Source organism: Lynx rufus, unplaced genomic scaffold (assembly GCF_022079265.1).
Source record: "Lynx rufus isolate CCGP_SWC_20201006 ecotype Redwood Valley unplaced genomic scaffold, mLynRuf1.p SCAF_9, whole genome shotgun sequence".
Lineage (NCBI taxonomy): Eukaryota > Metazoa > Chordata > Mammalia > Carnivora > Felidae > Lynx > Lynx rufus.
Genome location: NW_025814897.1, coordinates 76,156,917 through 76,183,068, shown reverse-complemented (window position 1 = coordinate 76,183,068; position 26,152 = coordinate 76,156,917). Strand labels below are relative to the sequence as shown.

Below are 26,152 nucleotides of genomic sequence, written 5' to 3'. Positions count from 1 at the left end.
TGGGCCAGGGGCACTAGGGCTTACAGGGCCTGAAGTGGCGGGGGCAGCTTTGTAGCAGGCTAATTCTCAGATGTGGTTTCAGAGTATTTTCTACTGAGGCACCTGGGTGGCTCAGTCGGTTAAGCATCTGGCTCTTGGTTTTGGCTCAGGTCATGATCTTACAGTGGTTCAGGAGTTCAAGCCCCTGTAACGAGCCCTGCTCTAGAGCCTACCTAGGATTTGCAAGATCTCCCTCTCTTGCCCTGCTTGTGCATGTGCTCGCGCTCCCTCTCTGTCTCTCAAAATAAATAAATAAACACAAAAAAAGAGTATTTTCTAGAAGTTCAAAACACAGTCTATTCCTTTACCTCTTTCAATGTGTCTGGGAATGATGTTATTTAACTCTTTAGTAAATCCCCTTCTGCTTTAACGAGTGATTTGGACTTTGTTGTCTGAAACTAAGAACACTGACCAATAACCCAAAAAATAGAGAACATTTTAAAAAACTCAATAAACTCATCTGTCTACATAATGTTAAAAAATATGCACAACTGAAAACAGCTTTTGAGGTCTTCACTACAGTTTTACATTTGCTCTACTTTGATTCATGCAAAGGACACTGAAAGTAGATTTGAAATAATATTATTTAATAATATTGGTAATATGGCATTTTCTATCTAAGAATTCCTTTACAGATAGATCAAATGTCATTAATCTAGAGGTTTTTTTTTTTTTTTTTTTTTTTTTAACTCTCACGGATCACTAACATCAAAACACAGGGTAAATCTAAGAGTTAAAGCCTTTAGCCTATAATGTCAATTGACCAAATCATTTTAGTTACTAAAACGGACAATTAGAAAATCTGAGAGAAATGAATGAGAAGAATGAAATTTTGTTTTTATCAGTTAAATGAACATAATGATTGCCCCCAAATCATAAATCTGTAATCTAGATATTTACCTTTTAAAATTGTAAAACCAACTTTAACAAAAAGAATTCCTCAAAACATCAAAGCACACTGTTAAACTCATTTGGATGTAAAATAATTATTGGATCAAAATAAACTGAGACAATTTTTAAAAAGCCGTAAAATATTTTATGTGTCAATGGTTCAAAAAATCAAGTTTAAGACTCAAAGTTAACATAACTATAATCTGTTTCACACAGTTCCTAACTATACAGTTTTCAGTGAATTTTTGTTTTGACAGACAGAGAACGAGTGGGGGAGTGGCAGACAAAGAGGGAGACAGAGGATCCAAAGCAGGCTACGCACTGACAGCAGAGAGCCCAATGTGGGGCTTGAACTCACGAGCCGTGAGGTCATGATCTAAGCTGAAGTTGGATGCTTAACTGACTAAGCCCCACAGGCGCCCCCAAAATTTTAATTTTGTATAGGTATGATTAATATTTCAAAACCTATACAATTTTTTAAATAATATATCAATATTGCCTATGTGAATTCATACTTTCTTAAGTAAAGGCCCACATTTTATTAATATTCTGAGTCTCCTGGAAAAAACAAATACTGTTATCTTAGTATTAATATACATTTACAAATTGTTTAAGAAAAATATTTATATATTTTAATAACCCTTCTGGCTACTTTTTAGGTGTTTCTACATATATTAACTCATTAATCTGTTTAATTAGTTTTTAAGATAGAAGTTATTACCATTTTTCTTAAAGCAGTTGATTAATCTGAGGTATAGATTACTTAGGTAATTTAAATAAAGTAACAAACTAGTGAGTGGCAGAACCAAATGTGCATCCATATTTGTCTAACTTTTCTAATGCCCATACTTGTTCTGTTACACCATGATGTTTCTTTAAGGAAAGGTAAATCATCAGTTTATTATGTCTCACACAGGAATATAAAATATTATACCAAATAAACGTATTTTACTTCCATCTACATTGAGTGTTAAGAGTTATTAAGAGTTAACATGAACTTCTGTCTATGAAGATAAAGATGCGTGTTCTCAATTAGTTACATGAGAGGCAATAAAGAAGAGTCTATAAAAAAATCATTATGCAAACATGACTTTCTCCTCTGAACTAACTTTTTTGAAGTCTACTGACCTATCAAAACAGATCTGTTCAATAGCCTAACAAAGGCAAAGATAGAGTGTCAAAGGCAATAGTCTTTTCCATTTATCACAAGTCTGGTAATTAATTCATTAGCCTGCCAATCAACTGTACTGCTAGTGAAATTTGTGAGAGTAGAATGAAATAGCTTACCGTGCACATGGATGTCTTTGTAATTTTCAGGGTAAAATCCGAAGAAAACTCCAAAGCTGAGACAGAGGTTGTATGGCAATCTATTTGCTACCCGTTAAAAAAGAGTAGAGGGAAGAATTTACTAAAATCGTGAAAACAAAACCAAAAACAAACAGATAAATATTACTTCTTTTTTATGCAAAAAGAATTACTGTAAACAGATGTTTTGCAAGGTTTAATCATTCAAACCTCACTTCTGGGATTGTTTGCAAATTTAAGGGCTACTAGCACTATCATTTAGTTAATTTTTATTTAAACCAAGTTAGTATTTTTAGTTAGACTTCTTGTAAGAATACTATATATCAAATCATGGCTCTGATGTGCTGTTAAAGTTTTTCTAAGATACATTCAAATACTTCCAAATACAATTTTTTCCCTGTGCTCCAACTAAAATCATTTTGTATACAACCAGTGGTACACATTTGCTATAAATTATGCATGATAAGAGTCAACATTTTCATAGGAAATGCCAACTTGAAAACATATGGTAATGAAAAGGATAAGGTGTTTTAGAATTCTATTTTGTAATTGGATTTGAAGTTTGTTAGATATTAGGAAAACGGTAACAGTTATAACCAACGAGCCAAACCAATTATGAAGGTTCCACTCAGGAAAAAAATGGCCAAAGAGCCTCATGTTCCTGTTCTGCCCTAGTTCAAGCCCTTCTTCACTTGACTATGGGGAGCGGACTATGGGGAGCGGTTTCAAGCCAGGGCAGTGAAACCAGAAGGGATGCTGTGGAGGCCTGACTTGCCATGAGCAGATTATGACACAGCATACACCATGCACAGGACTATACTTGAGGCATTACCCTCTTTAAGAGAGCTTCAGAAAATTTAAAAGAAGTTACAGTTTGGTTGCCTGTTACTTGTAGAGGACTGTGGAACAGGGAACAAAATATATTTACCTAAACAAACAAATAAATGATTAATATTTAAAAAACAAAGAGAAAGGGTATGTGTACCTTTTAAACATCTTTGTTTTCAGTCTAAAAACTTCTATTTCAACTATTTATTCATAGTAGTCTTTGGCATTAAACAGAGAGATCACTGGAGACAAAAATTAGCCCCTCCCCCTAACAACTCTCCTTTTTGCTTAGCCTTGAGGCTGAGTTGGCTATAACTGTACACTCCTACCCTGAACCAAAAAATCCAAATAAATCTCTTACTATCAGCGTACCACAGCATTGAACAATCCTATAATCATTAGCCAGGCTATAGTTTTTTTCTTAAAAGCCGAAAGCAATTTTAATCAGCTTGCTCTTGTTGAGAAACTTTACATGGTTATTACTCTATGCCAACTTTAAATATTTTACCTATTAAGAAAATTAACAAATATTTACTGAATATCCATTTTATGCAGAGTACAATTATTGATGCTATGAAAGTAACAGTGTGACTATGAAAAGCAGACGATGTTCTGAACCTAAAACTGAACTATATTCATTTATATCTAATTGAAGCAATATGACTTTTCACTGAAAATTTACTGTTTAACCCATGTAAATTTGACACAGCAAAATTCACAATAAAACTAGAGACTGACACTGTGAATAATAAGATTTTAAAACAGAAAAGGAATTAATCGAGAAATCTGAAGACAGTTGGACTTTAGTTTCATAGGCAAATTCACTGTTACTACTTAATCTGAAAAAGCGGAAGAAACGTTAATGTGGGAAGTTAAACTGTATAGAATATATGATATGAATGAATAATCTGGCTGTAAATGAGAAACCAGAATAAGGCCAGGGAGGTGGTAATGAAGCAGAAATGACTTTTTGTCTGTAAGCCCCTCAGTATAAGGAATTTCAATACAAACAGAAGTGATCCCAAAGGCTGATATAATCAACTCGTAAATATTATAACCTCAAGGTACATTAGACTGATTAATATAGGAAGAATAATCATAGTTTTGAAGGTCCAAACATAATATCAATATATTAATTTTGAATACTGAACTCATAAATGAAAACTAATAAAAACGGCAAGTCTGTTAAAATAAAATTGGTAAAAACACCTACCTTAATACTACAAGCATCGGAAATAATAGTCATTGGATCTAAAACTTCCACAACAGCTTCTGGAATAACTGCTTTCTTCATACAGGACATGTTGAAGCCATAAACATTATCCCAGAAGGCAATTCTATCAGCATGTTTATTCATATCACTTACTGCCACAAGGCTAATAGTGCAAATATCAGGGTACACTGTAACAGATAAAATACCCAACAATTTACCATCATCTCCCTTTATGGCAAGATATACTTTAAAAGGCTAAGTATAAACACCAAAATCATCAGTATGAATTATTAGCAATTGATTACTAGCGGTGGGGTATTAACATAGGTGTAGATCAGGGAAAACAACCAAGTTCCATCTTGTAATCTCTAAAAAAAAAATTCTGTTATGGTAATGGCAAAATTAAAATAAGGTTCCTATTACAATAGTTAAAACAAGATGGCAGAATTAAATAAACATGAAAAGAACAAATTTATTAACATTAAACTTACAATATGCTGACTTTAAAAAGATACTAAATCTTTATACATTACTCTGAAACATACAGAAAGAGACATCATTTAAAAATATATGGGACATGTAAAAAACATTATGATGGAATTTTACAGTTGTACAGAAGACCAGTTTATATTAACCTCTCTTATGTATTAAAAAAGGAAATATTTATGAGCATCAAGAATGTGCCAGATAAGTTATTCTAATTTATAGACTGTGGATCCATGTCCATGTCCCTACTATCAAGAAACTTATATTTAGACAATTTTGATAAATAAATGGACAATTATTCATGATGTAATAAATACTAAGAAAGGGGAAGTATAAGGTACGGGGAAGCTCACAGCAAAAATAGTTAATTCATATTTGGCTATCGCAGGGGTGCAGGGATATTATGTAAAATAAGAACTGAAAACCACATAAGTTAGGAGTGGGGGTGGGAAGCAGTGTTCTAGGTAGAGCAAGCAGTGTGCATATAGGGTTACAATTAATATACACTCTAGTTTAAGAGAAAGAGATATAAGGCTACAAAGATAATAAGGGAGCAAAGAAAACATAGCTGGATAAACCATGTTAGTAAAATGGATTTTATCCTAAGAATAATAACAAGGCTGTGAAAAATTTTACATAGGGTAGCAACTTGAGCAGATGTTGGTTTTGGAAAAGCCAGATGGAATATAATGTGGGGAATGAATGGAGGTGCAAGATTAAGACAGAGACAGAATAAGAGATAGTTGTAATAGCCCAGGCGATCTGAAGTAGAATGACAACTGTGGGAATGGAAAGGGGTAGATACATACAGCTGACCCTTGAACAACAAGGGTTTGAACTGCACAGATCCACTTCCACATGGGTTTTTTTTGATAAATACAGTATTGTAGTGTAAATGTGTTTTCTCTTTCTTATGATTTTATTAATAACATTTTCTTTTCTCTAGCTTATTTTATTCTAAGAATACAGTATATAATACACATATCACACAAAACACATGTTAATCGACTATATTATTGGCAAGGCTTCCATCAACAGTAGGCTATGAGTAGTTAAGTTCTGGGGGAGTCAAAAGTTACACAGATTTTTGACTACACAGGGGGTGGGGCAGTTAATGCCCCTCACTCCAACATTGTTCAAGGGATCAATTGCATATTCAAGGGATATGTAGGAGGAAGAGCTCACAGGTTTTTAGTTTTAGCAGCTGGGCAGATTGTAGTAGTAACCATTACATTAGTGAATAAATAAGGTCAGATTCAAGAGGAATATGAAAGTCCAATGCTATGGGACAAATGGGTAAAAGTATCCAATAAGCAATTGAAAAGATGGGCCTGAAATTCAAGAGATGATCTGGGTTCAAGATATAAATTTGGGACCATCATCATATAAAGCGAAGTGTAAGTTATGCGAGCTCATGAGGTCATCTAGGGAGAGTACATAATACATACCAGAATTTAAGGTACGTATAGAAGAAAAGGAGACTGGTAATAAACAGCTGAGAAGCTGGGGCCACTGAAGTAGGAAGAAAACCAAGAGAGTAAGTGTTAAGAGAAGGGAGGGAAGAGAGTAATTCAGGAAGAAACTCTATTCCAAGAGTTAAAAAGTCTGTATAACACCAAATTAAAAAAATAATATTGATTTGATTTTTTCTCTGATAAGTAAATAACAAAGTTAACTTTGTCCTTCAAGTAAGATTCAGGGGATTCATGAATTAAAATATAAATCAAATTTTCTTATATCAATAAACTGAAAGCAAGTACGTATGTACCAAAGAAATGCACAAAAATAATTTCATGATTATTAACCAGCCTTCGGATTTAAACAGCAGAGAAATAACCCTTCCCTCCCCCTAAATTTTGTTTCTATCCACAGACTTAGGAATTTATTATTCAATGACAGCAGCATTAAATTATCTTCCAAATAAAGCCCATGATAAGAGCTGTTGGCATCAAAGCAACTGCTCCTTTCAAGCCTGACGTGAGACATCCAGACAAAATACTTGGTGCTATGTCACTGCGAAGTTTCTCAAGTCATCCGCAAGGGGGCATGGGAGTTAGATGTGACAGCTGACTGGGCTCGAGCTGACTGCCATGTAAGGTGAGTTACTTCTACTCTCCTCCTTCACAGACATGGTGAGCCTCTTGACTGGGTTTAAATTCCTGATAATACAAATTCTTCAAAGAATCTGACTTTTTGTTGAATATGCTGAACCAGTAAGACTATCAGCTACGTGGAAGTATGTTTACTTTCTCAAACCAGGTCCTTATATGAGAAACAATGAAGAGTTCAAATTTTACAGCAACTTTAGACATTTGGCAACTTCTTTAGATATCCTTTGGTGGACTTAATATGACAATCATACAAGTTTCCCACATTTTTCCCTGTAATTTTATACTTAAATAGGAATATAATAAGGGCACAGATCAGGGATCAGCAAACATTTTCTATAAAGTAACTATTTCAGGTTCTGTGGGCCATATGGTCTTTGTTGAAACTATTCATCTCTGCTGCTATACTGTGAAAGCAGCCCCAGATAATATGTAAATAAACGAGCTTGGCTATGTTCCAATAAAACTTTATCTACAAAAACAGGCAGCAGGCCAGATATGGATACCACTGATATAGACGTGGGAGAAATGGATGAGGGAGGTCATTATCAGGGCCACCATATTGTAAACCTTCAGGGAGTGTCATTCACACTATAGTCTATGGGAAACTGAATAGCCTTTGGAGTCGTGCAGTGCACAGACATTCAAATCACTACAGCCCACAGAGTTCTTCTATTTCAGGTATTATTAAAATCTTAGTGAAAAAATTTAAAATATCTTAAGTCTCTATATCAAGGCTGGCAAATTGTGGCTCATGGGTCAAATTCAACCCCCTGGCTGTTTTTGTAAACAGTTTAGTGGAATAGTGCCACCCTCATTTATTTCCCTATGGTCTATGGCTACACTGTGTTCTAGTAGCAAAGTTGAGTAGTTGAGACAGTGACTGTATGGCTTACGAAGCTGCAAATATATTATCTGGCCTTTTGTAGAAAAGTTTGCTGACCTCAGGCTCTGTATCAAGCAATAGGATATACTAGCAATACTACTCAGAAGTAAGGATAACTTTTTCATAAGGAAGAACTAGAATTTACCCCAATAAACTTGCAAATGTTTAAAAAATATTTTGGTACTAAGAAGAAGTAAAGAGAAATATGATTTTACTTTTTCTAGTATTGAGGTATATTTGTCAAGCTAATTATATTTCACAAAGGTAGAGAAAAATGTTTTTTGTATTTGTTAGCATTTGGAAATGAAATTATTTTTAATCTTTGTTAGTAAGAGCTATGAATATTCATAAAGGACCTGTAATCAATGTTATAGGTCAATCTAGTTCCATATCCACCTCCTCACAGCTGTCTAAAATTTTGGGCCACCTGCCAGAATCCTGACTAACCCTTTACCTTCACATCCTGACCCATTTGTCATTTGATTTTTGTCAGATAGAAGCATAATTGAATAATTACTCCTTCTTGTAGGTGAAATTAACAAAGTGCTGATTGGACAAAGCACCCTCTTACCAGACCATTTATAAATTCATGGCTTTGACATCTGTGTCCTTCTCGATTCACTGCCCAGAATTCATTTGTCACTAGAACAGCTCACATGGTGAACAGATAAAGATGGGAAATCCTTTATCCCTTAGAAATGCCTCAAAAACTTTGGGACACTAAAGGATAAGACTGAGATGCGTAAAGAAACAATTCCTAGTAAGCACTGGCATCACTGCATATATATTAAAACCAGAGAGTAAAAAGGTTTAGAAGGATAATAAGTCAAAAATAAACTATTCTTTTCACAATATACATCAACAACATGGAGAAAGATTTTAGTAAACTAATGGTCAATGACAAAATGATTGATATCCATCAAGGGACGTATACTACTAAGTTACTAAATGAGCAAATATCCTGGAGTTGAATAAGCTTAGAAATAAATTTCTAATTTATATAATATGGATATCTACATCCTAGCTTAGCTAGGCTAAAATGTAGCTGCAATATGCATTGAAAAATTATGTACTGAAAAAAGTAGAAAACGGTACTACTGTAGTATCACTGGACAAAAGAAAAGTAACAAATGTGAAAAACACAGATCTGAAGAGGAGGAAGTAGTGTATTATGGAAATACTAAAGGAAACCTCCAAACACTATGAACCATGGTCAGTGGCTGATTATGCTGAGATAAGCTATGTGAAAATCAAGTCTGAATAGTATGATGCCCAAATTCATTTTGAAACTTTTATAAGGTATAAACCTAACACTAACTTCATTTTACTAGCTATAGCTCATTTTACTATAAATCTACAGTTTACCAGATGTAACTCAGGAGAATTCACCTTTACTGAGCAACTACTTCATTTGAAGCATCTCATTTAGACTTTTGTCTGATTCTTTAAAGCTAGATCATAATCTTCATTTTACAGATAAGAAAAGTAAAGTTCCAAGGGGTAAAGTAATTTGCCCAAATTACTGGTCTTAATCAGCTAACTAGATAACAAGTCATCTGACAAAGGTGGGTCAATTTATGGTCTAACTGCAAGATCTATATGCTTTCCATTATGCATGATGCTACATTTTATGCTTTTCAAATGGAAGAAAGGGAAAGAGGAACCCTATTTTCCTTAGGTAAATGGATACTAGTTGGAAGAGAAAGAGGAAGGAGAAAGGAGTTGAGAAAGATGGGAGATTAATAAAATTTCAGGGCAAAGTGAAGAAAACGGAAACGTTCAGCTTTACTTATTCGAGCTGAGTTAAGGAAGGAGATCATGGGGCAAAAAGAAACACCAAAAAGGAAAGCAAACAAGTAGAAATGAGGGAACAGTGAATAAGCTGTACAGTTCAGCTTTCCACATACAGAAGGAAATATAAGGAAGATAAAGCAGCAAATCCGGACTTTGTAACAGAAGCAATTTCTTAATTTCTTATTAGCATAGGTTAGGTTTCCAATGCAAATTCCAATGCAAAACCTTCAAGACAGATCTATTGTGGACCAATATATATTTATGTATCTGCCACTCTATTTTGCTGCCCCCTTGTAAACTATTTGTGAAATTCTCTATGTTACAAGGCAGGGCCAGCTTTACCCTACAGAAGCTGAAAACGACAGAAGCTTGCTTTCCCTCTCTCCCTTGCAGGTTAGGCATGCACACATGACCTACGTCCACTAATGATAAGCACCTAAAGTTCTGGCTACTTTTCAGAGGCAGCAATGCCTTCTGTTGGTAAGATCAGCAATGTAATATGTCAGCTAGTGCCCAATATCAGGGTAGTGGTATCACTTCTAAACCAGTCCTGTAACATAATTTTGGACATTACTCCTGGCTGCATAACCTTCCAGCCTGGTTTTCTAGTTCTCATAAAAACTTAGTAACCTACCCTACCTATCCTTTTAATAAAGTCCTTCCTTCTCTGTTGAATAGCCAGGGTAGATTTCTATTTCTTCCAACAATACCTTTGATTGATAGAAAGGAAAATGTATATTTTAAATAAATTTTTAAAACAAGACTTTCCTCCTACTTTTTGGTTCAAAAGCATCTTGATGTGGGGCCTGAACATCCATATTTTTAACAAAAAGACCCCAGTGACGGTGATGGTCTGTCAAGAAGAGAAAACAGTGAGTTTGGAACTGGCTGCTTTAGTAATTGCGCATTGTACTGGATGCAATCCTCAACTTCCTAATGTTGATAATTACAACTCAAAGATGTATATTCTGAAGAACCCCATAAGAAATGTGAATTGAGTCCTGTGAGGGGGAAAAATCTTTCATTTTGCTTGTAATAAAAGGCAATGAAAACATTTTTTTCTAGTAATATGGAAGAAGATATCTCCTTTGATGAGCCCCTAACATTTCTATGCAACAATTATGATTTTACAAAACTATTACCAGTTTTGAGGAAGTTTGAAAGAAATGAATTATTTCTATGTGCTCCTATCAGACCACAATTTTAGTCTGACCCATTCCTGAGAATGTCAACCCTGATTAATGATGAAGGTGGAGACTGGTAGGCTTCTGGGCTGAAATTTACTCTTTTTGTAATTAGTAGATACTGTGTGGGGAGGTTCTTTGAAAATAGGTAAATATTCCAATCTTAATCAAACTTTCAGATTATTTATTTATATCTCAATAGATTTGTTTCCTATTTTATTCAAAGAGTTATGGCACCCCACCCTGCCCCCCAAATTTAAGGTAGAAAGTATGGAATGGTAGAAGTAAAAAACTGTCTCTACTTGCAAACAACATGAATGGTCACATAGAAAAACTTAAGGAATTTATTAAACAACTACTAGAACTATCATGTAAACTTAGCAAGGTCATAGGATACAAGGTTAATAAACAAAAGTCAATTGTATTTTTATACTTGCGGTAGCCAACTGAAAAATGAAATTTTAAAAATTTCCACTTGTAAGAATGACAAAAAATTTTAAATACCTAAGAATAAACTTAACAGAAGATGTGCAAGATCTCTATATTGCAAATTAGAAAATATTGCCAAGAGAAATTAAAGACTTAGAAAAAACAAAAGGTATATTGTGTTTATGGTTTCAAAGATTCAACACTGTTAAGATGCTGATTATTCTCAAGTTGATCTATTCATTTAAGTCAATCCTACCACAATGCTAGCAATCTCTTTAAAATTGACAGACTGACAGATTCAAATTGATAAAATTCTAAAATTTAGTTTTAGGGGAGCCTGGGTGGTGCAGTTGGTTAAGCGTCCGACACTTAGTTTTAGTTCAGGTCATGATCTCACTCATGGTTTGTGAGCTTGAGCCCTGTGTTAGGCTCTGTGCTGACAGCATATAGCCTTCCTGGGATTCTCTCTCTCCCTCTCTCTCTGCCCTTCCCCAGCTCACTCTCTCTGTCTCTATCTGTCTCTCTCTCTCTCTCAAAATAAATAAAAACTTTAAAAATATATATTAAAAATAAAATTTTTTAAACACACACACACACACACACACACACACACACACACACACACTACCACATTGCCAAAACAAATTACAGTAATTAAGATAGCATGCTAATTGGTGGAAAGAGAGACTTACAGATCAAATGAACAGAATACAAAAACATACCCACATATATGTGGCCAATTAATTTTCTACAAAGATGCTAAGCTACTTATGGGAAAGGATAGTCATTTCAACAAAGAAATGACTAGAAAATATTAACATCCATCCTTACTGTGTACCATACAGAAAGATTATTTTGAAATGAATCATAGACCTAAACGTAAAAAGTTGTAACTTCAAGAAAAACACAGGAATATTCTATGCAAAAAGACAAAGATTTCTTATATTGGATATTTTTCTTAATATGACAAGAGACTGAGCACATGTTTAAAGGAGTCAACTGTATTTCCTTTTCTGGGAGCTGCCATTCAATTCTTTGCCCAACTTTTTTTTTTTTAATGTTTATTCATGTTTTGAGAGACAGAGACAGAGACAGAGCATGAGCGGGAGAGGGGCAGAGAGAGGAAGAAACAGAATCCAAAGCAGGCTCCAGGCTCTGAGCTTCTTGAACCCACGAACCGCGAGATCATGACCTGAGCCAAAGTCGGATGCTTAACCAAATGAGCCACCCATGTGTCCCTGCTCAACTTTCTATCCAGTCTGTGGTCAGTCCAATTTTTTCAGTTTGTACCTTCTTTTGTAACTTTCCATATGGCATATGCTGCCACTTAGAAATTTATTTATTTAGATATAACCAAATTTATCAATTTCTCTTTCAATACACACATCTGAATGAAGTTCTTATTTAGAAAGCCTCTCTCCCCAAGTTTATAAAGAAATAATATGCTTATGTCTCCTAGTATTTTTATCCTTTCTTTTTTGCACTTAACCTTGACTCATTTAATATTTACAGTATGTGACTTTTTGTGTAGATTTATTACTTTATAATTAATTGTGTCGATTAAACATTACTTTTTCATTTTTTCTTATTTTTTTTAACACAGAGGGCTACCCAACTCTCTCAACATAATTTACTACAGTAAACGATTTCCTTAATTATATGAGACGCCATATATTGCTGGATTTATACCAGGATTCTCAATTCTGTTCAACTTATCTGTCCATTCAAGAATGAAATAAGGGGCGCCTGGTGGCTCAGTCAGTTGAGCGTCCGACTTCAGCTCAGGTCACGATCTCACGGTTCGTGAGTTCGAGCCCTGCGTCAGGCTCTGGGCTGATGGCTCAGAGCCTGGAGCCTGCTTCCGATTCTGTGTCTCCCTCTCTCTCTGCCCCTCCCCCATTCATGCTCTGTCTCTCTCTGTCTCAAAAATAAACATTAAAAAAAAAAAAAGAATGAAATAAACATTGTTTTAATTATTGAGGCTTTGTAATATGTTTTATATTTGGTAGCACTAGTCTGCTAGTCTGGTACCCTTCTATCTCAGTTTTCTTGCCATTAAAAAGTTTAAAAAGCCTAATTAAAAAAGAAAAAAACCTGTGTGTTGGAATTACCATTTTATAAAATTTATCCTATAAAAAATATCGAATACAGACAAAATTGAAAAAGCATAATTAACTCTCATGTACTTATTATCTGTCTTCAACAAATGTCAATGTTTTTGGATTACACATTTTAAATTAATTTTGGGAAAACTGATATCTTTATGGCACTTGTTCTCTCCTTCCAAGAATATGGTCTATCTTTCCACTTATTTATCTTCTTTCTGTCCTTTAGTAGTAATGCTGTTTGCATATAAATTTTGCTTCTTTCTAATTATGTTATTTTGTAACTCAATAATGTACTAAATTTTTATTGTTATCATTTTTCAGTTGATTCACTTGAGGTGCCTACTTTGAATCATAGAATCTACAAATAATATTAGTTTTATCTCCCTTTTTATTTATCTTCTATGTTCTTTCTCTTTTCTAATAGCACCGACTAGTACCTCTGATAAAATATTGAGTAATGGTATAATATGAAGTAAATGGTATAATAGTGGCCATCCAAATCTTGTTTTGACTATAGGGCAAATGTTTTTAGTATCTCCCCATTAAACATGATGCAGGTTTTCAGTTGAAACAATATACTTTATCATGTAAGCTAGGGTCCAACTATTCTTATTTTCTCATAAAAAAGACAAGAACGTAAATTGTATTTTGTCAAAAACCTTTTTAGTATCTATGAATATGGGCATGATTTTATGCCTTAGCTCTAAGCTTTATTCATATGATTGATTATATAATATTTTGTTCCAGTTCCTGTTGTCTGGTATCAATACCATGACCGCTACTTTCATTTTGGAGGGATTTGCTCACTGAATATCTTTTTTCATCCTTTTAACTTTTCCAAATGATCTTGTTTTAAGTGTGACTCTATAAAGCATACAGAATTAGGGTTTGTTTTTTTGTTTTGTTTTGTTTTTTTTTTTTGGTGATCCAATCTGAAGTTTTTTCTCTTTGAATAGGTCCGTTTAACCCTAATTTACATTTATTGATAGGACATTTTTTGTTGTTGTTGTTCATACTCCACCATTTTATGTTATCTTTTCTGTATCTTTAGTTTTTGTTTTGTTTTGTTTTTAAGTAGTTGACTACATGGTCTTTTTGACTTCTTCCTAAGTATTAGTTCTTCTATTTAAGAACTTCTGTGTTTTTGTTTTAGTAGTAGCTAACTTTGTAATTACATTATAAGATACATTTTGTTCTCTATTTTCAACACTATTTAATCTCCTATCATGAGTAATCATAAAATTAGTATATTTCTTTATTCCTCCCCTTCCTTGTTTTTCATTATAATTTTTTTTAATTAAAAGAGAGATGTATTGATAATACTAACAGCAAATACAGAGGTGGGCACAGAGTTAGTACACAGCTTTAATACGTTTTTTTGAAAAGTTAGAAATCAAAACATGTCACAATTCAATTGACCTGAAGGTGGGAAATGCCACTTCACTTTTTTCTTTTTAAACATCACTTTTATTAAGGTATAATTCACATGCAGTAATAAAACTCACTCTTTTTTGGCCTTTTTGGTGCATAGTTCTACGTGATTTGATAAATACAGTCACCACAACAATCAAGATATAGACAGAATCTATGGTCACAAACCTCAATGGTAAATTTTAATCAATAGTATTATTTTAACATTTACTTTGTAGTGCTAAATGTGCTTATAATTCTATTACTTGATTTGTCAGCTTTAAATGCGATTCAATGAATTCCTATCAAAGATAAAGCAACTCAAGTATATACACTTCCTCCCACCTGCCTTCTGCATTCTCTTTCCAATTTTTGTAAGATGCGGCATTTCACATTGTTAGAGTATAAAATATTTACATTCTTTGTAGTTATCCTAAAACACACATTTGTTTTTGTCTTAATTCTAATTGTAAAAATATGCATTGGTCACAGCAAATCATTTTCTCCCCCCCTCCCCAAGTTTTTATTTAAATTCCAGCTAGTTAACATACAATGCAATATTAGTTTCAGGTATAGAATTTGGTGATTCACCATTTACATAAAACAGCTGGTGCTCATCACAAATGTCCTCCTTAATACCCATTACCTATTTAATGTATCTTCCTTCCCTCTGATAATAAATCATCTTCTTAAGTTTTCCTCTTCATCTATAAGTTGGTTGAATGTAAAACACTACAATTTCTGACATACAACTCGTGCTTACTAAATCTTAGCTAAAAACAGAAGTAGTCTTTAGTAAACCCATTTTCATTAACGTTATAAAACTATTTTTATTAATAGCAATAGCAGTAAATGAACACCTCCAAAATACTACAGAATTTGCTTGTCAATGGCAATAACAGGGAGAATAAATACTCACTACTGGCTGACTGTGTTTTATAATCCATACCATTATATATATAGTGAGACATACACTGAACCTAAAGTCATGTAAAAATAAACCGTGGTTCCTTTATGCTTATATGAAATTTTAATATTTTCCCTCTCTCATAATTCAATAACTCTTTCCAAAGTCTTTGCACTACTAATTGCTTAGTAAATCTTTCCTTCAGAAAAACATAAAGAAAACTTTCCTTGCAACAGAAGAACAAGCACAATACATGACTGGTGATATTCAGGAAGGCACACTCAAACACAAAACACGCTAAATAGGCTACCTCATGTTACTCATTTCTGACTTTTCCTTCTTTTCTCTTAATTCTGTTAACAAGCAACATTCACTAGCACTGCCTAGGCAGTTGAATGCTGACCTGTCTTCAATATGCCTCCAGATTACCTCAATGTTAATATTAGCTATATAAAAATACAAAAAGAACTAGAGTTAGGAGCCTTCACTTCATTCCTGATGGTGGGAAATACTCTGCTATTGTTTCCTCAACTATAACCTCATTATATTCATGCTGTAAGTTCTTAATGAATTTCACCAAGAAGTCAATTTAAATGTATTAAATTGCTGTCAGTCCTTCAGTAAGATCAATGAATACCATTCAGGGAGATATGGAAACTGAATCTTCCCTAGAACATCAAAACAAGAATCAGATTTAATAAAGTGCATTTTAATAGGGAAATAAAAAGGGATGCTGAAAAGAACAGGAATACTGGAATTGACAGATCGCGATTTAAAAAAAAAAAAGTCAAGGCTTGACCACTTAATATGTATCCTCTAGGACACCTTTGGCTGTTGTGAGGATTACATATGTAATAATATAAAACAAAGTATAGTATTTGGCAGCTGGTAGACAATCCACAAATGGTAGATAATATTAGTTTCAGTCATTAGGTATAACAGTCATTTTAAAAAAAGCCACTGAAATTATAGAATATATCAGATATAGCTAATTTCTGTAGGGTAAAGTATATCTAAAAATTCTAGCCAGATTCATGGCAGAGATCAGGAACACATCTTGAAATGCTTGCAGAAAATATAGTGATAAAATAAATGAGAGCATTTTGAAAAAGAAAGGCAATCCATTTAAAAGCTATTATAAAAGAATTCTATTGTGCTGGAGAATTTTCTGTGCTTCATGTTTTGGTCTCACTGATTTTTACTGTATCATAATCGCCAAAGTGATTTCATAGAATATGGATGGGCAGGAGGCATAAGTATGATTCAGTGCTTTATGTCACTAGTTCAAAATGTCTCATTTTCATCTACTTTTATATAACAATTTTATCAACTGTACTCTGACTGTGGAAACCATTTGATGATATTGACACTTTGGAGAAAGTGAAGGTACAGGGAGAGGTGAATAAAGGGAGACAGATGCTATTCAATTCAGTTTTAATGATTTGATTCAATAAACTTACCTGATGCTCCATCTACGTTCCAGGAGCTGTGGAGCTCGTTGAAGAATCAAAGATGAACAAAACATAATCCCTGCTCTGAAAGGGACTGTTTGTATATAACTGTTCACAGCAGAAGGCTTATAAAAACACAATTTCACTTTGTGTATACAGAATTAATATAAGAAAGCTTTCCAAATTTATTGGGATCCAATAAAAATACTGATAAAAAATCTAATATATACAGTATAAAAATACTGTTTGGATATGCTACACTTTAAAAACTTAGAAACCAGTCAGTTTTTAAATGTTCTCATTAAAACACAGAGATGACAGGTTTATATATTTAGTGAAGTCATGGAAAATTTGCCAGTAAAGTGTGTAATTTCCAACCTAGTATGAAATACTCTATTGGAAAAAAAAAAAAAACAACTAAATGTCATAAGGATTAAGAATCAAAAGGAGTTTGTTAGCTTTTGATTTCAATTATCAAATAGTTTCTAAATCTAGTCCTTAGTATTTTTTGAAAAAGCATTCTTGAGAATACCATTAACTTAGAGTCCTGCATATCTTCTATAATGTTCTACAATCAACAGTAAACGACTGCCTTCAAGCTTCAGCTAATTGAAACATCTTTCATTTCTATTGGGAACTTTCTCCGTCATGCATAGTTTATTGGAAATCCAAAGGTTCACTTGGTTCTGCCAGACTAAAATTACATTATTAAAACTAGAATTTTATACTCACCCGATCCTCCTTTTGCCAAGTATTTGTTCTTTGCATAAAGGACAGAATCTAACATAGACTCAAAAAGAAGAAAATAGCCCTGCATAAAAAATATGAAAAAAAAAAAGGATTTTAGAAATGCACAATCAATATCTTCATATGTAGAACACTTTAAATATCTGGGCTACTCTTTTTATAAAAGGCATGTTTTTTTGTCTCTGCCATATACTTTTCTGCAAAGTTTGAAATTACTTTTTGCATTAAATTCTCCAAGTAATTATAACGTGGACACAGAAAGTTTATTATGGTTGAATGTACTGAACCTTCTTTATCTGTGCTTCCACTTTCTAGACTATTTATTTCTTCCTCATTAAAAGGAAAGTCTGAGGGGCGCCTGGGTGGCGCAGTCGGTTAAGCGTCCGACTTCAGCCAGGTCACGATCTCGCGGTCCGGGAGTTCGAGCCCCGCGTCAGGCTCTGGGCGGATGGCTCAGAGCCTGGAGCCTGTTTCCGATTCTGTGTCTCCCTCTCTCTCTGCCCCTCCCCCGTTCATGCTCTGTCTCTCTCTGTCCCAAAAATAAATAAATGTTGAAAAAAAAAAAAATTTAAAAAGGAAAGTCTGAGACAGAAATTGTTAAAATACCCTCTAACTACCCTTGGAGTATTGCAATATTAATAATCTAGACAGTGATTCTCAACTAAATTTTGTCCCCGTCTCCCCCCGCCCCCACCCCATCCCCTGCAGGACATCTGGCAATGTCTAGTGCCATTTTTGATTGTCACAACTTGGCGGGGTCGGGGGAAGGTAGGATGCTACTGGCATCTAATAGGTAAAGCCAAGAGATGCTGACAAACAGGCTACAACATGCACAGGAAGCCCTCACAACACACTGTCCAACCCCAAAAGCTGATAGGGCTAAGGTTAAGAAATCCTAGTCTAAAACACCATTTTCCAAAGAGCTTCCTGTCCAGTGACTTTCTCTTTTGTTTAAAAAAAAAAAAAAAGGAAGGGAGGGAATCTTTAAGAAACACAGATGCTTCAATAGTTCTGGAAACTGTTAAAGAAATTTGTTGAACATACCTTATACTCATATATATATATGTTCATATATATATATACTCATATATATATGTTCAAAATTTGTTGAACATACCTTACCCATGTGTTACCCACTTTTTGACTACAAACCTCTTTTTTTTTTTCACGTATTACACCTATCAACACCTTGCACAACTAGTGTTGTTCTATGTTCATGGACTACAGCTCTGGAGTACTCCAGATTTTAGAGACCAGTAATGCCTCTGCTATGAAAGGACAATTTCAGTACAGGTGAAAAGAAAATTTACCACTACTGGTATCATGAGTGAAGGGTAGATGTCAGCTTGAGTCAGTCCTTCTCCTTCTAGAGGCCACCGCGCCCCCCCCCACCCCCCCACCGCCCCACTACCCCGGGGCAGCAGGGACAGTCAAGGGCTCAGCACAGTGCTTAGCACATAAAACACTTTATTACTGCTTAGAGTGAAACAACATGAATTCTGCCCTAATGACAGCATTCTAAATCAAAACTGCTCTTACTTCATTTGTTCTGTGCACAAATAACTGACAGGATAAATACAATATTCTTTAACCACGTGAGCAAAGACTTTTTAAAGGGGTCTCGAGAACAAGAAAAACCTGCACACCTGGGATGGATAATCTTCACAAAAGATTAATAAACGGCACATTTAAACCTATAGAAAATATAGCTCTCAAGCCTGAATCACTTAAAACAACCTAATTAAACGGACACCAGCAACTCTACATTGATGTTTACCCACTCCCAGCAACACACCAATTCACTGAGAAGAAAATGCTTGCCTACAAAAAAAAAGACTAAGCAACAAAGCTCTTTTATTAATGTGTCAACGTTAGGAAAATTAAGGACTTGGTGAAAACTGTTCTTCTGGCTAGAGTATTTCAGTAATACGTCTGACTGTTACAAGTTAGTTCCCTATTAATATCATCTGTGTACTCAAAGAACAGGGAACTTTTGGAAGTCAACTAAGAAATCTTTATCAATCCAACATAATTCATGCAGATCAATGCACACAAATGCTTATAAATAAGCACTCAACTGTTGATTAAAGCAAATTATAATTTATGCCAAGGAATTATTAAAAAAGAAGTCTTCTAATTACCTTACGGGAAAAAGATCAGCTGGTAAAACATGTTAATAGGTTAGGTGAAAAATTGTCCGTATTTGTAAGATTACTGCATATTAAAACATTAAAATAAATAAAATAAATTCACATATTGGTAAAAATTATTCATTATAGTCTAGTCTTTTTTGGAAGGGGGCAAAAAAAATTAGTTTGTCATTGATTTGGCAGTGTGTCAAACTGTTTCTAGGATTTACTTTCGAACTGGTTGGCAAAATCTAAGTACTTTACTTCCCTATGTCCAAACTCTGTCTTAATTCCATGTACTACAAACAAACCAAAAGTCTTCTCCATCAGTAACTGAAAGTAGCTCCTTCTAACAACATGCTTATTTACTGCATTTATGACAAAGTTATTATTAGCCATCCACCAGAGATTAAATTGCAGCATATTTTAAACTGGTGCTGCAGTCAATACCAATAGTGTAGTGGCAAAGAGGGTACACTTCAGGATTTAAATCCCAGAGAAATTCTTTCCTCTATGTGACCTTGGAAAAGTTAAATTAACATCATTGTGTCTCAGTTTCTTCATCTGTAAAGTGACAACTATGGTATTCTACTTTATATTGGCTCCTGTGGGGATTAAATATGTTAATACATGTAAAAGGTTGGAAAAATAAATCTTATTTATTTAGCTAAAAAATTAAGAGCTATTTAAGAATATATTTGTAAAGGCTAACCAATTTTTTAAAATTATGGGTTTTTTTTTTTATTTATTTTTGAGCGAGACAGAGAGAGCATGTGCGCGCAGGGGAGGGGCAGAAAGAGACGGAGACGGTTCCGTGCTGTCAGTGCAGAGCCCGACGTGGGGCTTGACCTCACAAACTATGAGATCATGACCTGAACTAAAACCAAGAGTCGGACACACAACAGACTGAGACACCCAGCGCCCCTAAAATTATGTTTAATAAATTAGAGAATAAAGGCTTATCAGTCTGTTCAGAATCATATGTTTATTCAATGGTCTTATATTACTATCCATGAGTCAGAACTGAAATTCCTGTCTTTGCTTTTTCAGGGATCTATGAATCATTTCAGAGATCTTGTATCATTTCTTTTCTCAGACCAGGCTAGACTATGCATATCTGTGCACATACAAAAAAAAAATAAAACGCTCAAAATTTCTATACAATTAAGAAACAGAATTTTAAAACCCAGTAAAAATAATTTGGCCACATTCACCAAATTAGTGCCATGGAATTCCTACTTTAAGATTCTTCTCACAAAGATAATCACAGGGATTTTTTTCCCCTAGGCAAAAACAAAAACAAAAACAAAAACAAAACAGTTTTATTTAATACTTCAAACTTTGGTATTTATACTTATGACTCTCCCATATGTCTTCTTCTATTGAAAATAACAAACATTAGGGGCGCCCGGGTGGCTTAGTCAGTTAAGTATCCAACTCTTGATTCCGGCTCAGGTCATGATCTCACAGTTCATGAGATTGAGCCTGAGTTGGACTCTGCACTGACAGCACAGAGCCTGCTTGGGATTCCCTCTCTGCTTCCCCTCCCCCCGCTTCTGTCTCTCAAAATAAATAAACATTAAAAAAAATAATAATATGGGGTGCCTGGGTGGCTCAGTTGGTTAAGTGTTTGACTTCGGCTGGGTTTTAGCCCTGTGTCAGGCTCTGTGCTGACAGCTCAGAGCCTGTAGCCTGCTTTGGGTTCTTTGTCTCCCTCTCTCCCTCCCCCTCCCCTGCTTGTGCTCTGTCTCTGTCTCTCTCTCTCAAAAATAAATAAACAGTAAAAAATAAAATAAAATAAATAAAATAACAAACATCAATAAGCATTTTTCCACATACCCTATAATGATTACCTTAGCTAAGCTTAAAATTCTGATCAAACAGTAAGAGATAGTTTCAAAAGTTCTAACTATTCAAATAACTTAATTTTCACATTATAGAAATCAGCACTAGACAGGTTAAACGATTTAAGTCATATGATCAGATGAATAATACCATACAAATTTTAGCCCCCCTTATAAAACACTGGCTTTAAGATTCAATTCCTACTGTTGCTAAACTCAAGCGCAAACAAAAGAAAGAAGACAATCATTCTTGGCAGTAAAAATATCCTTTTTTAAAAGCCATGCTTTTCCTTCCCATTTTTTCAGACAGTCATCATTATTAGGTCTGAGAATTTCTGAAAGCAGATGATGAAACGCTTTTGTTGACACAGGTAAAGGATTCAGCACAGAGTTTGGCATAGGGTTAACACATAAAACCTATAAAAGGATGTATCACATGATTCTTTAGTTTGGCAGAAGGCACTATGTGGAGTCAGCTACCATGTGGTAGAACTGGGCTAAAATGGCTAGAAGCAGAAGGCTAAACCAAGTCTTTCTTCTTTCATTGTTCCCATTTTTATCTTTTTCTCTCTTCATTGGTATACAATTAAAAATGGTATTCTGAATCTATTTCTGATATGTTTTTCACTTCAGCATCAAGGTATTGCTTATGTAAGTATATGATGAGGCTTCTATTCTGTCTAAATAGCTTATAAACCTTAAGTTAAAGAACAGCTGAACTAGTAAATTAACAGAAAAGTATTCCTTCGAACCAACAATAGATTACACATTTCTTCATATTTAACGTACCTCCTAAATATGCTACTCAATGGAGACTGGCCATTTTACTGGCCATTCATTTCACTTAGTAGTCAGATTTCTGCTCAAGTATTACCTCCTCAGAAAGGGTTTTCCTGATATCTCCACGTAAAATATCATCTTTTTCCTCCTCTGAGCTCTATCTCTTTACCCTACTTGGTATTTCATTGTGGCACTCATGAATTAAAATGTTGTGTATTTTTGTGTTTAACTTCTGACTAAAATTAAAATGTAAGCTCCAAGAGGTGCAAGAACTCTATCTATCTATCTATCTATCTATCTATCTATCTATCTATCTAGATATCTGTTTTATTTTTGAGAGAGAGAAACCGAGAGGGAGCGGGGCAGGGAGAGAGAAGGAGGCACAGAATCTGAAGCAGGCTCCAGGCTCCAGCTGTCAGCATAGAGCCCAATGCAGGGCTCGAACCCATGAACTGTGAGAACATGACCTGAGCCGAAGTCAGACGCTTAACCAACTGAGCCACCCAGGTGCCTCTATCTATATTGTTTGAAGTTATATTACTAAGGCTACAAATGTGGCTGGTAGACAGAAGTAACTCAGTAAGGAATTTCTGAATGAATAAAAGAATCAGTTACTAATATCATACATCATTATATTTGTTAAAATGAAACTATCTGCTTTTTGCTATTTTTCTGGTACAAAATAAAACTGGTTATTTTAAAATGCTGTTTTGCTTTCAAATTAAATTTCTCAAATAGTAATAGTAGTGATAGTTATTAGTGATTAGTATTGTATTAAGTATCTTTATAAGGATTAACTTATTTAATTCTTCCCTAAAGCACATTTTATTGTTATTTCCATTTAACTGATAAGGCTTACAATGTTGAGTAACTTAAAAAAAAAAGTTAATAGTTACAGAAACATCTGAATGAGCCAGAATTTGAACCTTGGTCTAACTGCAGAGTATGTTCTGTATAACTATTCTATGTTGCTTCTTAAATTGATTTACCTAATTGAAAATAAGATTTAGTATTTACAAGGACTCAAGTGTTTTGAAATGAAAAATTTCCCATAGAGCATATTAAACAAGATTAGAATTTACAATAGATATATGATTTATAATATTTCAAAGTGATAACTTGGTTGACAACTGGCTCTTAGCCACTGTCCATTATGAAAATTATGTTTGGAAAATCAATGCAAACATTAGAATATATGTAGAACCAATACATGATGTCTATGAGAAAAATACATTTAGCTTAAAATATTAGCAGATGAAAAGATTCATATATGTATTGCTAACTGTTGACTTTTCCCTCAAGTGGAGGGAATGAAGACAGTTCCTTCATTCTACTATAGGCTCCCTATGTGATAGAATAGCCTTTAATTTCCTGGGAACTGTCCTTGGTTCTGAACCAAGTCATTTATTACTGATATCAGAAGGCGCTGCTCCAAATGCCCGGCTCATCTGCAGTGTAATTCAGACTGTAATTTCACAGGCTGCTGCCTCACCTGTAGGGGTGCCATCTGGAAGAGAATTATACCCAATATTTTCTCCCATGATGCTCATGGGGCACTCTTCTTTCCAAACTGACATTTACTTTTTAAAATTAAAATTTGCATTTACACTTCAAAAATTAATTACTACAAAAGGAACACACAGGATTAAATCTGGGACTAAGATATTAACACTGTTCATTGAAATGGGAATCTTATTTTTAAAATGCTTGCTCATATCTTGGATAAATTAATGGTAAAAGAAACGTGATACCTTCAGTCTAAGGTCTTCTCTAATTTTTTTTTTCATGCAGATAACTGAATTACAGATATACTCCCAGGCAGAATTAACTTATTAAAAAAAACAGAGGCAGGAGAGATCACAAATAAAATGAAGAGTTAATCTAGGAAGTCAAGTGACAAATACTCAATAATTGAATTTATCTAAAGATAAAAGTACAAGATTACTTCTAACAAGTAAGTATGGCTATCAAATCTAAACCCCAATTTTTAGTATATTTCTGAAGCATAATAAATATTTATGACATCTTTTTCCAATACTACTCTCAATTCTATTAAGTTTACTGTAGACAGAGTTGTTATCCAATGGTACGCGGACTATTAGTTTGTTGTTAATTGAAAACAGTACTTTTAAGAAAAAAAATACAAATACACATATAGTTTTGTTTATTAATACTCTTTGAGGGTGAATCTATGAATTAGAATCTTCACAATCTTCCTTACATAAACCATATTCATAATGGATTGTAAGTAATCTCCAGTTTTGGCTATTTTAAAATAGAAAAAATAATCTAAGGGTACTTGGCAAGTGGAGAATCTCTGAATACAGTGACTCCCACCTTCCTGCTTCTAGTCTTTCACAACTGATTTGTTACTACTTTATTCAACAGGAATTTTTTTAAAATCTTGTTCAAAAGCTTATATTAACTGATATAGTTAATATTAACTGATATTACATAAAGAAGCAGGGAAACAAACACAATAAGCTCTTGGTAAACATGTAATACAACTAATAGGAGCAAAACAAGAGCAGCACAATAAAAGGTAATTTATCAGCTTTAAGTGTTCAGTTAGGCATGGAATTTAGCACCTTATACAAAAAAAGAATTCAGAACATCATTAATTTGATGAACTAAACACAGGCTGGTAAAGAAGTGTCTATTGTATATTCATGTGACAAAATGTATTCTTAATGATGCCACCTTTTAAGGAAAATTTTCTTTTATGTCCCATACTAGGTCAGGCGGGCTTTATAATATAATGTCGTTTAGAGATTGAGTTATTATCAATGCATAGAAATGAGAACTTTAAAGCAAGGGTTCTCAACCTTGGCACTGTTGACAGATTTTGAGCCAGATAATACTTTATTGTAGATGCAATCCTGTCCATTGTATGACGTTTAGCAGTACCCCTGGCTCCTACCTACCAAAACCACCGGCACTCCCCTCCTGTCTCTCTCCCTCCCAAACCTCCCGTTGTAAAAACTTAAGATGTTTCCAGACATTTCTCATTGCCAAAATATCCCCAGGTGGGTAAAACTGGACACCCCTCACCACTGAGGACCACTGCTCTAGAAATATCAAAAAAAGTAATTAGATAAGTATTTTCTCCTAATCTACAGTGCTCTCTGCTAAAAATGTGCCAAACTTAAGTTTTTACAAGATATGATGTAACTTCTATTTATTTCACTGTTACATTCATAATAGTCTTACACACTGAATACCTGAACTGTGAAGTTTTTTCAATGATTCCCCAGTCTATCCCTTCACTCTTTTAATTTAAAATGTGCTAATGCTAATGAATTTATCACAAATGTGATAATGAAATTATGTGAGATTTAAAAAATTATGTATAAAATCATTTTGGGTAAGGTACTTTCCTTACTGACAGCTCTAAAATCACTGAGAGAGATATTATGCTTACACACTTGGCAAATGCAAGGTAGCTGTTGATATTAAGCAACAAGAATATCTGTATCCTTTACATTAAGTTACTATAGAATGGGTAGGAAAAATAATGTTTGAACATGTATGCGCACATGAGCGCACACACACACAGATATCTTCTCGATGTTTTATGTGTCTAGCTAAGAAATTTCTTAAAGCAGAATTTCTG

General features: G+C 34.2%; 1 protein-coding gene across 2 annotated transcripts in view; it reads right to left on the bottom strand.

The window, feature by feature from the left end:
* Positions 1–26,152, bottom strand: part of PRMT3 (protein arginine methyltransferase 3) — a 139,975-nt gene that overhangs the window by 39,773 nt on the left and 74,050 nt on the right. For both annotated transcript variants that reach the window (XM_047070907.1, XM_047070906.1), the window contains exons 11-13: positions 17,772–17,850; positions 4,277–4,464; positions 2,218–2,304 (exon numbers count right to left, since the gene is read on the bottom strand). In XM_047070907.1, coding sequence (XP_046926863.1) covers positions 2,218–2,304; positions 4,277–4,464; positions 17,772–17,850 — 354 coding nt within the window. The remainder of the gene's footprint in view (positions 1–2,217; positions 2,305–4,276; positions 4,465–17,771; positions 17,851–26,152) is intronic.